The sequence below is a fragment of the Hyaena hyaena genome, unplaced genomic scaffold, assembly GCF_003009895.1.
Source record: "Hyaena hyaena isolate Hyena2069 unplaced genomic scaffold, ASM300989v1 scaffold_435, whole genome shotgun sequence".
In the NCBI taxonomy this organism is placed as follows: domain Eukaryota; kingdom Metazoa; phylum Chordata; class Mammalia; order Carnivora; family Hyaenidae; genus Hyaena; species Hyaena hyaena.
In genome coordinates this window covers 808780-823160 of record NW_024081065.1, presented here as the reverse complement: position 1 = coordinate 823160, position 14381 = coordinate 808780, and the positions used below count along the sequence as shown (strand labels likewise).

Here is a 14381-nt window from a genome sequence, read left to right as displayed (position 1 = left end):
GCAAGTCCATAAACTATATAAACTGCTACATGTTGATCCACCTAAAATTTAATTGATCTGTATTTCCTTCTTTTGTTTACCCACAAGATGTTTAAACTGCTAAATTATATTGTAAAAAGAAATAATCTCATTGGTGATGACCAAAAAATGATAGATCTAAATAATATACATAATTATCTCCTGTTTATGAATTATATATTTTGTAAGTAGATATATCTATAAAATTAGATTATTTTGTAGATAATTCAGTCTTTCCAATAGGTTTTTCTTTTATGTGTCCATTTTTTCCATTGTATGTTTCAACAATTAGCCTAGTAAATTTAAAACAATTACAAATGAATTTAAATGCATTACATGTATTATCAAAAGCTGACTTGTAAACTGCTTGTTCTTAGTTCTTGTTCTTCATTGTTTTCCTGTCTTTAAATATTTTATAGTGTATTGTTTCTTAAATTACATTTCATAAAATTCCTATATTCAAAGCTGAAAAAATATAGAAAGACTTTACAGATTTAGAAATTACATTTATGTGATCTATTCTTGGATAAAATAATATTCCCTTTACCACTCATTGTCTTGCCACAAATCTCACCAGCCTTTTTTTTTTAATCATCATTCACACTCCCTACCACTCCCCTACACATAGTCCTTCTTGTTTACTTTGTAGTATTTCATTTTCTGTGGAAGTGCTAGGTCCTTAACTTTAATGTACATACTGGACTTGACAAGCAATTAAAGCAAACAATTTCCACTCATCAAGGCTTGCCAAATTAGTCATCTGCCATCTGCCCCATCATCTGGCTCTCCTTGAGGTCTTGCTGTGAATCTGGATGCACTCTCTCAGATTAAGAGGGACAGTGCAAACCACCAAGCTGGTGAAATGCCAGTGGGAGCTAAGTATGTAAACATTAGCAACCATCTTTCTTCCCTAGATTATCATGCCTACAACCATCCCTTGTGTGTAATAAAAACCAGCCTGTTCGTGACGCCTTATCACTGTGAGACCTTTGCCATTCATTGTAATTAAAGTGGAGTTTGTGGGATTTTTTTCTTGTTAGAACTATTTAAAAGAAGGAATTAGACTATTTGTTCCTACTGTGAAGCTATGTTCACATATTAAGCCTAGTTTCTTAAGCATTAATAAAGATGCACATTAAGAAATACCCTATGGCCGGGGCGCCTGGGTGGCTTAGTCGGTTAAGCGTCCGACTTTCGCTTAGGTCATGATCTCTCGGTTCGTGGGTTCGGGCCCCGCGTCGGGCTCTGTGCTGACTGCCAACTCAGAGCCTGGAGCCTGTTTCGGTCTGTGACTCCCTCTCTCTCTGACCCTCCCCTGCTCACACTGTCTCTCTCTCTCTTTCTCCTAGAAATAAATAAAAACATTAAAAAAAAAAAAAAAGAAATACCCTATGGCCTTTGTATTGCATTGGTTGCAGACTGGAAATTTGTTATTCATTCTCTCTATTGGCAAATGTTTACTTAGTTGATAACATGCAATATAAGTGCTTTCTAAAGATTTTCAATCAAACTATATCAGTAGTTGGCAAAATTGAGGAATAGCAAGAGTGAAACATGGTACTGTTGCTTCGCACATGCTCCTTTTTAAGGCGGTTCTTCCTTTAAAGCCTTATGCAACTCAGGGCTCTGCTCTAGGGCAACTGATGCCTTTGTGCAAATGCAGAAAGATACCTCTCTTCTGGGTGTAATACACTCCACACTAGGACACACAGCTTGCAATAAGAATGTGGGCAGTGTTTCACTTCCGTTTTGACCCTAGTCCATGTGCCTATGTGCAGTGATGAACCTACGTAACTGTAAAGAAAAGCCCTGGTCCACTCCACTGTCCTGGGGCCTCCATCCAAACTTGCTAATTCAAGGTAATGTTGTGTCTAAAAAAGTAACAATCATTTTTTTTAAGTGTGCTAAAGTTAGATTTGTGAGATGAAGGGGTGCAGCAGACAACATTTTTTACTGTATCTTCAGATAATCTACATGTAAAGCCAAATTTAAGATAATCTTCTAACAAAATGTTTCAAAGTTTTAGAAGTCACATAACCCTCTTGGATGAAAAACAAACTAACAAACAAAGAAAACACCCACCTGATATGGATACTGACTACATAATAAAATATGTCATGTTATAATTTATTTTAAACTATTTTCTAATAGCCCCAAATCTATATTTCTAGAAACCAGATTCTATAATCTCCAGGAGCCTGGTCTCTGTGAAATATTCATATTAGCAGTGTGTGGTTATTTTTACAATGTAATCAAGTTCAAATACTAATTGTAATTAGGTGTTTGATAAGGAGACAGTCATCACTAGGACAATATCTGCCATTCATTCATTTATCCTGTCATGCACTTATTCAACAAATGGTAATTGGGGAACCACAATATATGGGCTTTGCACTAAGTGTGAAAGAAATAAGAAATAAATAAGATATGGGTCTCAAATTTTAACATTTCACACTCTCATAGAAATCCTCTGTAAAAGGTTTTAGAAATGATATTAGTATATACATTTAGATAAGCTGTTTTAAAGAATTTTTTTCTGATTTTGGTTCACTGTCAGTCAATAAGATTCACAAGGTCAAAATTCATCTTACGTACAATACACTATGAAGCAGAAAAACTATATATGTATATATGTGTATCCACAATATAAATGTGTATAGTATGTATACACATATAACACATGTTATTTTGTGTTTTAAAAAGTGGACATCACTTGTGAGAAGAAATTTTCTGGGAGGATTTTCTCTGTAGCAGTTAGGAAACATTACCAAAATATTCAGTAGCATCTACATCTGAAGAAATACCACATCTTACAAATATTTTATCCACCAGTCAGGTTCATATATACATCCTCCTAGGGCCTCATTCACTTATCAAAGAGGAAAAAGAGAAACTGCTCTGACACTGACAGGCTAGACATATTTTTCTAAGTATATGTTATACTTAAGGCTGATTTTTCCATCCAGTCCCCATTCTATATGACTTAATAACTTTTTTCTTCCATTTTATCCAGAAATTTGATATCATAATTTTGAGATATTAACCAATACATTTCATTACTAGTATCACTAGCAACTTCCTAACTAATTCCACAATATCATGGGTCATGATATTGTGACACCAAACTATAAGGACAGTCACTTGATTTGGAATGTGTTCCCATGAAAGTTTCACTAATCTTTGGATTTAAAGATACAGACTTTGAGATTTTGGTTTTATTTCCTTTGGATATATCTATATCCAAATGTGGGATTGCTGGATTATATGATGGTTCTATTTTTAAATTTTGGAAGACCTTCCATACTATTTTTTGCAACAGAGAGTAGACTAGGATTATCAGGGACAAGGTGGGAGAAATGGGGAAATATTGATCAAAGACTACAGATGTTCAGTTGTAAGATGAATAAATTCAGAGGAACTAATACATAGCATGATGATTATAGTAAATCATACATTACAATATACTCAAAGTTTTTAAGAGAGCAGATCTTAATTGTTCTCTCCATAAAAAAGAAATGATTACTATGTGATATGATGGAGGTATCATCTAAAGGTATGGGGCAATTATTTTGTAATTTCTAAGTGTATCAAATCAACATACTGCACACCTTAAATTTACACAATATTATGTGTCAATTATATCTCAATAAAGCTGAAAAAATAATTTAAAATAATTTAAATAATTATTTAAAATCACTTAATATTTGCATAGTCATTTTTAGTTTAATGTGAATCTTTGGGAGCCTGTGCAGATAAACACAACAGCTCTATACTGTGTCAATAAAATTCTTTATATTATATAGCTGGTGAGGTTCATATATACACAAATATTTCCTAGGAAGTAAATAAAAATTTAGACTAAATCACTGTTTACTTAGAGACACAAGTGGAATGGAAATATATATTGACTACTATTTTTAATCTTGTTACAGTACAAAACAAATTTGATCATTTTTTTAATTTGAAGCAGCCTTATCTGAATATGATTCATTTTGATCTCCTGACACAAAAATAATATGTATTTTAGGATAAATTATATTAATAAGTATCTTTTCATTACAAAATTCATGTTTCTACTGACATTTTCTGCCAAGATAAAGAATCAATTCCCTGTTAACATTCTTTGTAAATGTTCAGCTTTCAGATGTATTTACCATCCAATTATAATTTATAAGAAGACAACAGAAATCAAATAATGAATACATAATCTGTTTTTCAAATGCATTACTTTTTTAAAGAATAAGTCTCATGTAGTTGTATCATTTTATATTGTTATGACTTTGAAAAAATTAAATAAATAATGCCTCTTAAAACATTATTCAAAGATACTTTAAAAAAATATAAGCATACATGTAAATGCATGTGTGTATAAAAATATTAGTTGCGAAGAAAATCTAATAATCTATTCAAAATGATTTTTCTCTGACCAGAAGATTTCTGGGTAACATTTATTTCTCTTTTCTATTTTTTACCTGTCATTTGTAAATTTATAGAAGTTATAAGCATTTTTATATATAAAAAGTAAATTTTATTTTCAGGAAAGTTTTTTTTTTTTAATCTGAGAAAAGCAAGATATTCACTCTATGCTATACCACTTCTTTTATAGGAATGTGTTTACAAATTCAAAATCAATACTTCTGATAATCTTATAATTTTATAAAACATTAACATTTTATGTAAAAACATTATTTATTTTGATTTTTAGTGTACACTTCTGAAAAATTTTATTTTCAATCATCCAAAAGAAAAGTAGTAAAATATGTTACTCTAAAACAGAATGTTTATCTAACCATTTATAAAGGAAAGTTTAACGACAAACTGATTTTCCACCTGAATTAAGTAGGAAACATGATTGTGTGTTTAAGTGTATGCATATAGCTATATCTCCATATGTATGTACTGAGAGAGATAGAGCAATACATATAAATATATACATAAAAATATCTATTCTAGTTTCTCTAAGTTTCTCCTTATTTCATGCTACTTGATATTATTATACAAAATTGTGTAATATTACTAGTGATCATTCGTCTGTTCTAATTCCATTTTTCAATTATATTATTGTGAAAATATTAATATGAAATTGTATTATAATTGTGAGTAGTCCTTTTCATCTGTATATTGGCAATGCCAGAAAGTTTTCAAAGTGCATTATATAAGCATTATCATTTAATCCACAAAGCCATCATATTAAGCACTTATCATCACCATCATCAGCAGCAGCAGCATCAGTATCACCGTCCTCACGTGTTTTATAAATTAAAAAACCCTGAGACTCAGAAAGTTAAATAATGCAACTAGAAAATTAACTAGTAGAAGAGTCAGGAGTCAAAATCAGTTCTAATTTCATGAATAGCTTTCATTCAATAGCATAGTACTAGTCTGATGTATACAAACACTTGTTCTGAATTATTTGTGTTGAATAGTAACATATTTCAATCAAATAAAAATGTCCATGAGAAAGTTGCAATGTTTATATGCTGAGGATACATTTTAAAATTTAAAACTACAGAGTTGAACTATTAATAGTTGTGCATTATACTAGGTTTCTTTTATTTCTGAGACAGACAAAGTGAGCAGGGGAGGGTCAGAGAGAGAGGGAGACATAGAATCTGAAACAGGCTCCAGGCTCTGAGCTAGCTGTCAGCATAGAGCCCTATGTGGGGCTCGAACCCACGAACTGCGAGATCATGATCTGAGCCAAAATTGGGCGTTTAACCCTCTGTTCCACTCAGGCGCCCCAACTAGGTTTTAATAACCATAAAGGAATTTTAGAGCAGTACAATCTCAGCAAATACAAGTCAGCTTTATAATTAAAGAAATTTGGCTTGCTGCTCCCTTACCCTTGTGGCTTACTCCCATCTCATTTTTTTTTTAAATATCTGTAGAGCATATTCTCTAGTCCCACAGTCTTTTTCTTTTTTTTAAGTTTATTTCTTTATTTTGAAAGAAAAGGGGGTGGAGAAGGACAGAAAGAGAGAAGAGAGAGGTTCCCAAGTAGGCACTGCACCATGGGCACAGAGCCTGATGTGAGGCTCAAACTCACAAACCCTGAGATCACTCCATCAGCTGAAACCAAGTGTCAGACGCTTAGCCGGCTGAGTCCCCCCACCCCCAGGTGCCACCCACTCCTCCTTTCTCATCTTCTATTCCACATTGGATAAAGAAAAAATTTAAAAAGAGAGCCATGTTTCCAAGAATAATAATGTTTAATTACAAATGGGTCTTAATCAAGTGAGTACACATAGATAGAATGTCTCCAACAATTTCACTTTTAAGATAAAATCTTTTTCCTTTTTTCTCTGTTTTAAACTAGAACAATGTTTCTAGAAGGCTTATCCATACCCAACCTCTAAATTCCTTCAATATCCAATCCCCTTATATCAATAAATGGTACCCCTTTTACCCAGTTACTTAGGTAAAAATCTAGGCAGCTAACTACTATCTTTTCTTAAACTGCTAATCTAAGCCTCACACACATCCTGTCAACCACACCTTCAGAATGCCTGTGGGCTCCACCTGACATTATCTCAGACCCATTTGACTATCCCTACTTCAAGTCACCACAGTCTATCTGAATATTGCAAAAGACCCCCATCTGATATTCCCACTTTTCTTCTTGTTTCCTTAAAGTCTATTGTATATCAGATATAAAAGATTTTATACCTTTTAACTCTTAAATATGATCAGTTATCTCCTCTGTTTAAATGTTTTCACTGATTTCTCATGTCAATTAGAATAAAAGTCCTTATCTTGCTCCCTAAGGCCTTGATACAATTTGAACCTCTGCTACTTTTCTGATATCATCTCCCATAATGTTTTACTTACTAAGATGTGACACAGGACTATCTTGTTTATCTTTGAATAAATTTATGAAAGTTTCTAAATGTTTATTATCAGTTTATGAATTTATCTGTGCAGTAGAAACAGACCAGCACTAGTCTGCTTACAGCACTTTGAGCAACACTATTTAAAAATGTTACACTTTATAACACTCATCACCACCAATCTTTTATGTCCTTAATTAGAATATAAACCTTATGAAGGGAGGAATTCTATTTTACTCACTGCTATATTTATCACACTTACAAATGTTTTACCCATAGTAGGCACCTATTAAGTATGTAATGATTGGATGAAAGGATGAATGGGCATGTAGGTGGTGATGGAAGTATTGGGATTATGTCTAGAATTCCTAGCTCACATATAACCTATATGTTAGTTTTGATTCTCAGAATGTCAAAACTACAAAGTTCTTTCAGGATCATCAAGTCCAGTTCATACATATAGATGAGAAAACAGAGATTAACAAAACAAACAAACAAACAAACAAACAAACAAACAAAAAGTGTTCGACAAAGGTCCAACAGCTGGTCAGGAGCAAAAATGAAATAAGACTCTTAATTCAGGGACCTATCCACATGGCAGTGTCTCGTGTTAAACAGAAGACTTCATGAAATTGTCCAGCTTTATGGAAAAAATACCCAAGCATCATGCTTTGCTTCCAGTAGGAAAACTATATCATGAAACTTGGCTTGTGTGCTCAAGAACATTTGGCTAACTAGCACTAGTCGATTGTGTAATTGGAAAATAGACCCTAGCAATATCTTTTTTCTTTTCATTTTCTTTTTTCAAATCCTGGTTAAATGAAGTTCAATGTAGCTTGTAAAAAGGAAAGTTTTTTTTTAATCAGTTTAACAAGAGTATGCATCATATGAATACCAAAAATAACCAGTATTACATGATAAACATAATCTTCAAAGAATTATAATCAAATTATGCATTTTAAGTCATTCCTTCTTTTTTTTTAACATTTATTTATCTTTGAGAGACACAGTGTGAGTGGGGAAGGGTCAGATAGAGGGAGACACAGAACCCAAAGCAGGCTCCAAGCTCTGAGCTTTAGGCAGGACTCAAACTTGTGAACCATGAGATCATGATGTGAGCCAAAGTCAGATGCTTAACTGACTGAACCACCCAGGTGCCCTTAAAACTTTTATTGGCTTCTAATCACACTTCTAAAATCCAAAATTTTCAACATGGCCTGTAAGAAACTCTATTCAGGTCTTTGATCAAATGTCACTCCTTCAGAATAGCCTTCTCTGACCACCTATCTAAAATAAGTAGCTGGTTCCTAACCTTCATGCTCTGTCTTCCTTGCCTCCTTTATTTTTGTTTTATTGCTATCTGAGATTACATTACATAGTTTGGTTGTTTACTTGTTTATTCTATGTCTCTATATTACAGTGCAAACTCCATAGGAGGCAAGCTTAGTCTGCTCAACCCCCAAAAGAACTGGCACACAGTAGACTCTCAGTCAACATCTGTTGAATAAATAAATGGAGACAGCAAGCAGGAGAGGGGTAAAGAGAGAGGGAGAGAGAGAATCCCAAGCAGGTTCCACATTGTCACTGCAGAGCCCGAAGCAGGGCTTGAACTCACCAACTGAGCAATCATGACTTGAGTTGAAATCAGACACTTAACCAACTGACCCACCCAGGTGCCCCTAAATCGTACTTTTAATGTAGTACTGAAATTTGCCTTTAAAAGAACCTCACGAAGATCATTTTGTAAACAAATAATCTTTTTATAATAGAAATAATCACTTTTTAATTGAACTGTTTTGTAAATTTGGATTTCTAAGACCATGTTTACTTAAATATATGCACATCTGCAGTTATGCCAAACAATTGTATTACAGTTTAATGTAAGTGGATTAGAATATTAAATTATTAGAGCTATTATTATAGTTGATAGCATTTATAAAATATTGTATAATTCTCAAAACAGTTTTATTCATATTAACTTTTTTTGACCCTAAATTATTTAAGATATGTTTATAAGAGTCCAAATAATTAATTACCAGGAATACAAATTTTGGGTATCTGAAAAAAGGAATTTCTGAGAGACATTTTGAATTTTTTTATGTAGAAATAAGCTGATAAATATCTCCACAAAACTATTTTTTAACCTTCATATTTTACCATTACCTTAATATTATGAGCAACTCACAGAGAAAGAATAGAAGAAATTGGTTAAGTAAAAATAGACTGGTTATATTTTTTTCTATGTCTATGGAAAAAGTGGAAGTGAATAATTAAGATCTTCAACTGACTGCATTAGGAGCCTGTTTCCTCCTGTTTGCACTTTGTCGAAAAGAAGTTAATTAGACATAAGGAAGTTAACTAGAAATAGATCTGTGCTGGAAAGTGGATTTGACAACTCTGGTTTATTTAAGATGCTTGCTTTGAGGATTTTGTTAGATACATGCTATTTTTTTTTTTCCAAATCATGGTTTCACTTTGAACATGACTTCTCTAATATATTTTACTACCATCTGTACACACGTGGTTTTCTTCTTTGGAGATTATGTTTAATATTACTAATTCTTCATTACCAGCTGACTCAAATCCTTGTTACCTACTTGACATTAAAGATGTTTCATGAATTGAAATCCTGCTATATTATCTCTTTAGATTTGGATAATCTTAATCCTAAATTCCCTTCTCCAAATAAGTTTCTAAAATAATCAACAGATGGTTTACTGCCATCCATCATTCAACTCACTGACAACTGTTCATTTAATTCTTTAATTCATTCCTTTCACCTTATCATGGAAACTTCCAAAGTCCTTGACAAAATTCATACCCATTTTTATCCCCAAAATTTGCCTAGAGAGTGTTATTCTTTCCAAAAACATTTAAACCATTCACTGAATTTACATTTCCCTAAAATTTATATACAAAGATTTTTCTATTTTCAAATGCATGCTTATTTTATTCTTGTTTCTAGTATATGTGCTTCAACTTCTCCTACATAATAATCTAGCTGATAGAGACCTTAAATTCTGTGTTCTATTATTTCTAGCTAGGGAATCCAGATATAGGATATCATACACTCTAACGGCTTGCAGATTTAAACCTAGGCCAGCTCACTGTGACCCAGGTAGAACCAAAAGCAATAAAATTAAGAGGCAAAATAATACAAAGCAAGACATTACACTTAAGATATCTTAAATCCAGAGTATTTTTTTCTTATTTCTAGTTTTAGTATTTATCTTGAACTGCTTAATAGTCAATAGCTCAAATTCATATATCACTTTTGTGGAGTTAAAAAAGTTGTTTTCTGGGGCGCCTGGATGGCTTAGTCAGTTAAGCGTCCGACTTTCGCTTGGGTCATGATCTCGCCATTCGTGGGTTCGAGCCCCGTGTCGGGCTCTGTGCTGGCTGCCAGCTCAGAGCCTGGAGCCTATTTCAGAGTCTGTGTCTCCCTCTCTCTCTGACCCTCCCCTGCTCATGCTGTCTCTCTCTCTCTCCTAGAAATAAATAAAAATATTTTTTAAAAAAGTTGTTTTCTAATTGAATGTTTACTCAGGCTTCTATATATATAGACATTTGATTTTTGTAAGCATATACCAAAACATTTGGTATGCTTCTGAAAAATATATGAGTACAAGCATAAATTTATTTACATCATCCATGCATACTAAGTTTAAAAATTGTGATAATAGCAAACAAAAAATTCATTTGGAATACCAGACACTAAAGGAAGTTTTTTAGGAAGGTTTTCTCAAGCCACAGTCCTCTGACTCCCACAGTTTGAATGGTATTTTTATTTCCCAGACATAGCCAGACTCATGATTGCATAACTACTGTTCATTCATCTGCTATTAGAGCCTCCTTTTACCTCATAATTATACCATCATATTTCTCAATGAATACTATTTTGGGTACCAATTGTTGTAAATACCAGGGTTGGTCAGTATAAAAATAGCATTCTTTCCTTATAAAAGTCTTTCACATGTTATACTAGAATCATTTTACCTTTATAAGGATTAAAGATAAGTGCAGGGAGACTGTTGTTTACAAAAGACTCTGAAGGCTTTTCTACACATTGCTATACAGGCTTCCTGTGATAAAACAAAAAAACTGCTACGGACCAATTAACTTTGGAGTTACCCAGTCCACTTACTCTCCGACCTGCTACCTAATACAGCTCACACCTGAAACTCAACAGCCAAGTGTACCAGCTTGACTGCCCAAATAGCCCTGAGCTGCACAGCCAGTATACAAGAAAAAGCCACCAGAGCTTCTTCTCTGATATTTTCTAATCCATTATTTTCTTATTTCTTCACTTTGCCAACCTGTTTCAGAACTCTCAGGCTTCTGATCATCTCACCCACATCCACCCACTCCGCTGCCATTCATCCTTTAAAACTGTTCGCCTTGTATGGATCTGTCTCCTTTTCATAGCACTGCTCTGGAAAACTCTGCTTGGATTGACCCTACGTTCACTCAGGCCTGATAAACTTGCTCCCAATCTATACCCCCTGACCCTCCAAGGGCTCAAGGGGCACAGCATATATATGCTTCCTAGTGTGTTTCCATTAGGAGTCCAGGATACAGATGCTTTTCTCATAAAGGAGGTCTGATGGAAGGCTGCAGTTTTATTTAGCATTACAGTATTCTGGTATTTTAGTAGTATTGCTGAACTTTGGTCAGTATCTCCAGCTTTCAGGCTTAAAATTTATCTGAGGTAAAGAATTAATTACTCATTCTGGTGTCAGTCCTATTTTTTAGACTAGGCTCCTTAATAACACTAACACACACCATGTCTCTTATTGTCTATAGTCACAGCCTGGGAACTGCATTATTGGGTTTTATTCATTTCTCTGCCTTGTGTTGGTATCACCCTGTTTTCAACTTCAACATTTAATAATTAGCTGAACACAGGACTGCCAAAAATCGTTGACAAAAGAAATCTAGAAGCATATGGTACTAAGTAAGTAGAAACAACAGTTCTGAGCTAAGTAATGATTCTTCATTTAAAAATATGTACCATTCCTTCTTCTTTGAAAAGTCAGCACACTTGAGGGCCAAATGTCACCCAGGGACTTTAACTTGCATAAAGCATTATGTTGGCTCCAAGCAGTGAAATTCCATAGCAACGCCTGCAACACTTAAACTTCTCTAGGACTCCTACATTATTTATCTGTGAACAGCTAGGGGGCTTTTTGCAGAGAGGTCCGTAACTACTGCAAGCATTTACTCTATTTAATGTTTTTTAATTAACATTGCACAAACAACAAGTCTGTGTGTGCAGTGAAGTTTGTGCATTTCCCCAGTTTTGCTTTCTCAATAGATTTGGAAATGCAGCAGCAGAATACTGCCAGACTTCCCTTACCCACTTCAATTCTCTCTCATAACCTAAGGATCTCTATTCAAGAAGACATTAGTTAAAATAGGATAAACGGATACAGGGGCAGGATAAAAACAGACATTTCTGGGGGAAATATATATTTGTAGATATGGAAAAGCCCTGCCTGTTATGGTTTGCACACTTTTCAAACAACAATTATAATTGTGAAATAATTGTATTTCTCCAAAATGCATTACTCAGGCTTAAACACCCCGGAGTTATTTAAGAGTTAGATAAGATTAGCTCTAAGGTCACTGCCAGTTCTAAGTTTCATGTTCAAAATCATCTAGAGAGCCTCTACATATCACTCAATAACAGGTCATCGACTGAGGATTATTGTTCCTAAAACACATAGTATAAAACTCAAAGAAGGCAACTGAGAGATAAAAATGAAGTATCCACAAATTACTCTCTAACTGCCACAGGACACAATTTTAAAAGTCTTTATAAACATCTGAGAAAAACAGAAAAGACACATATTCTCGAGCAGAATTAAATACAGAGGATGTACATATTCACAATCTCCTTCAGGGTGTAAGACTTCTCAGAAATAAAATCAAATCCATTAAAATAAAGTCCTGTTAGTTTGAAAAACATGGTAAAGTTTTGTTTTCCTATCATCTTCTTTTTGAAGATTACCAGTAACCCTCCCTTGGAAGAAGTAACTTCCTAAAGTGGACTAACAAGGCTCTTCACATCCGTGATGGTGAGGAGGTGACATCCTTAATCTTAATCTCATGTCTATTGTCTCTCTTCTGTGATTTATCTTTCTTGCCCCCTCCTGTCCTTCCATTTCTAGGTAATGTCAAATGACTATTATAATAATTATTGTAATTTCAGAAAATTAAGTTGTAGCATGTACAGTTTGTACTAAATTTGAATTGCTTTTTTTTTTTTTTTTTTGCAGATTTTGTGTTGGAGTTTGTGCTTATTAATGAAAACTACATGTTGCTAAACATGAAGTTTCTATTCTATTACCCTACTCATCACCAGGGGGCAGCACCATTCCCAAAGAACATTCTTTTGACTCCTGGATAGAGAAAAGTTACAATGGCATAATTGGTACCAGACTCTGTCACAGCTTCAGGTATACACAGCATTATTCCACATTTTTCCTGCAACAAATATAGGCTAAAAACTAGCTGAAGTCAGAGAATTATATCTACCAAGAGGAATATACATGTTAGTATCTCCATCATACCCAGCATAATCCCAAAAGGAAAGACGTGTGTGTGTGTGTGTGTTAGCTCTGTGAAATACAAGAAGAACAAATTTATCATTTTCAGAATTCCCTTGCAGTTTGAAAAGAAATACGACAGACACACATATCAAATAGCACCATTTCCATTGCTATCAAAAGAAGGAAACATAAGAAATACAATATACTGGGTACTTTGCAAAGTACTGGGTATGAAGGAAGGGTGGAGAGCTCAAGAAGGAGGGAAAACTGAAGGATAAGGAGAATGAGCTTGACTTCCTTAAAGAATTGATAAACTGAACATACCATGATTTGATAAATAGTAAATAAACTATTATATTTTATCTTTAATTTTGATTTGTTAAATTCATGTGAAAAATATACAGAAATCATAGTTTATCAGAAGTTTGTCTTTTCATGTCTTAATTGCTACCTGAAGTATCTTTAAAAGTTTGTATACATTCACATGAACTTTTAAACTACCAGGTTCAATTACACGAGTTCTTTCTCTTTTAAAAAATATTGTTTTTATGCATTCATAAAATGAAACGGGTCATGAAAAGTTAAAAGGTGTTGTAAATTTTACATGAAAATAAACAACTTATAAAATCCAATAACATTTGAAGGCGACAAAGTCAGCAATATAACCAAAGGGGGAAACCCTTTTGCTAACTTACAGAAAGATAGAAACAGCCACACAGTACTATATGCAATTGAAATGTTTCATACGTCCTTATTCTTAATGTACAAATAGGCCAACATGTTTGTATACTTAAAAATAATAACACACACACAAACACACACACACACACACACACACACACACACACACACACAGCCTTCCATTATCTCTGCTTCTCCACTGAACAACAAAATCTTTCTTTCACCAGCAAAGAGAATTCCTTCATTCATTCATTTTCTCCTTTTTTTTTTTTAATTTCAGTAAGTATTCATTTTTAGCACTTAT

At 33.7% G+C, this 14381-nt stretch overlaps 1 protein-coding gene across 1 annotated transcript in view; it reads right to left on the bottom strand.

Moving 5' to 3' along the window:
* ERBB4 (erb-b2 receptor tyrosine kinase 4) overlaps positions 1 to 12490 on the bottom strand; it is a 722586-nt gene extending 710096 nt beyond the window's left edge. The window contains exons 1-3 of the mRNA XM_039252967.1: positions 12472 to 12490; positions 6332 to 6368; positions 1809 to 1867 (exon numbers count right to left, since the gene is read on the bottom strand). Coding sequence (XP_039108898.1) covers positions 1809 to 1867; positions 6332 to 6368; positions 12472 to 12490 — 115 coding nt within the window. The remainder of the gene's footprint in view (positions 1 to 1808; positions 1868 to 6331; positions 6369 to 12471) is intronic.
* Positions 12491 to 14381: the final 1891 nt, after the last annotated feature.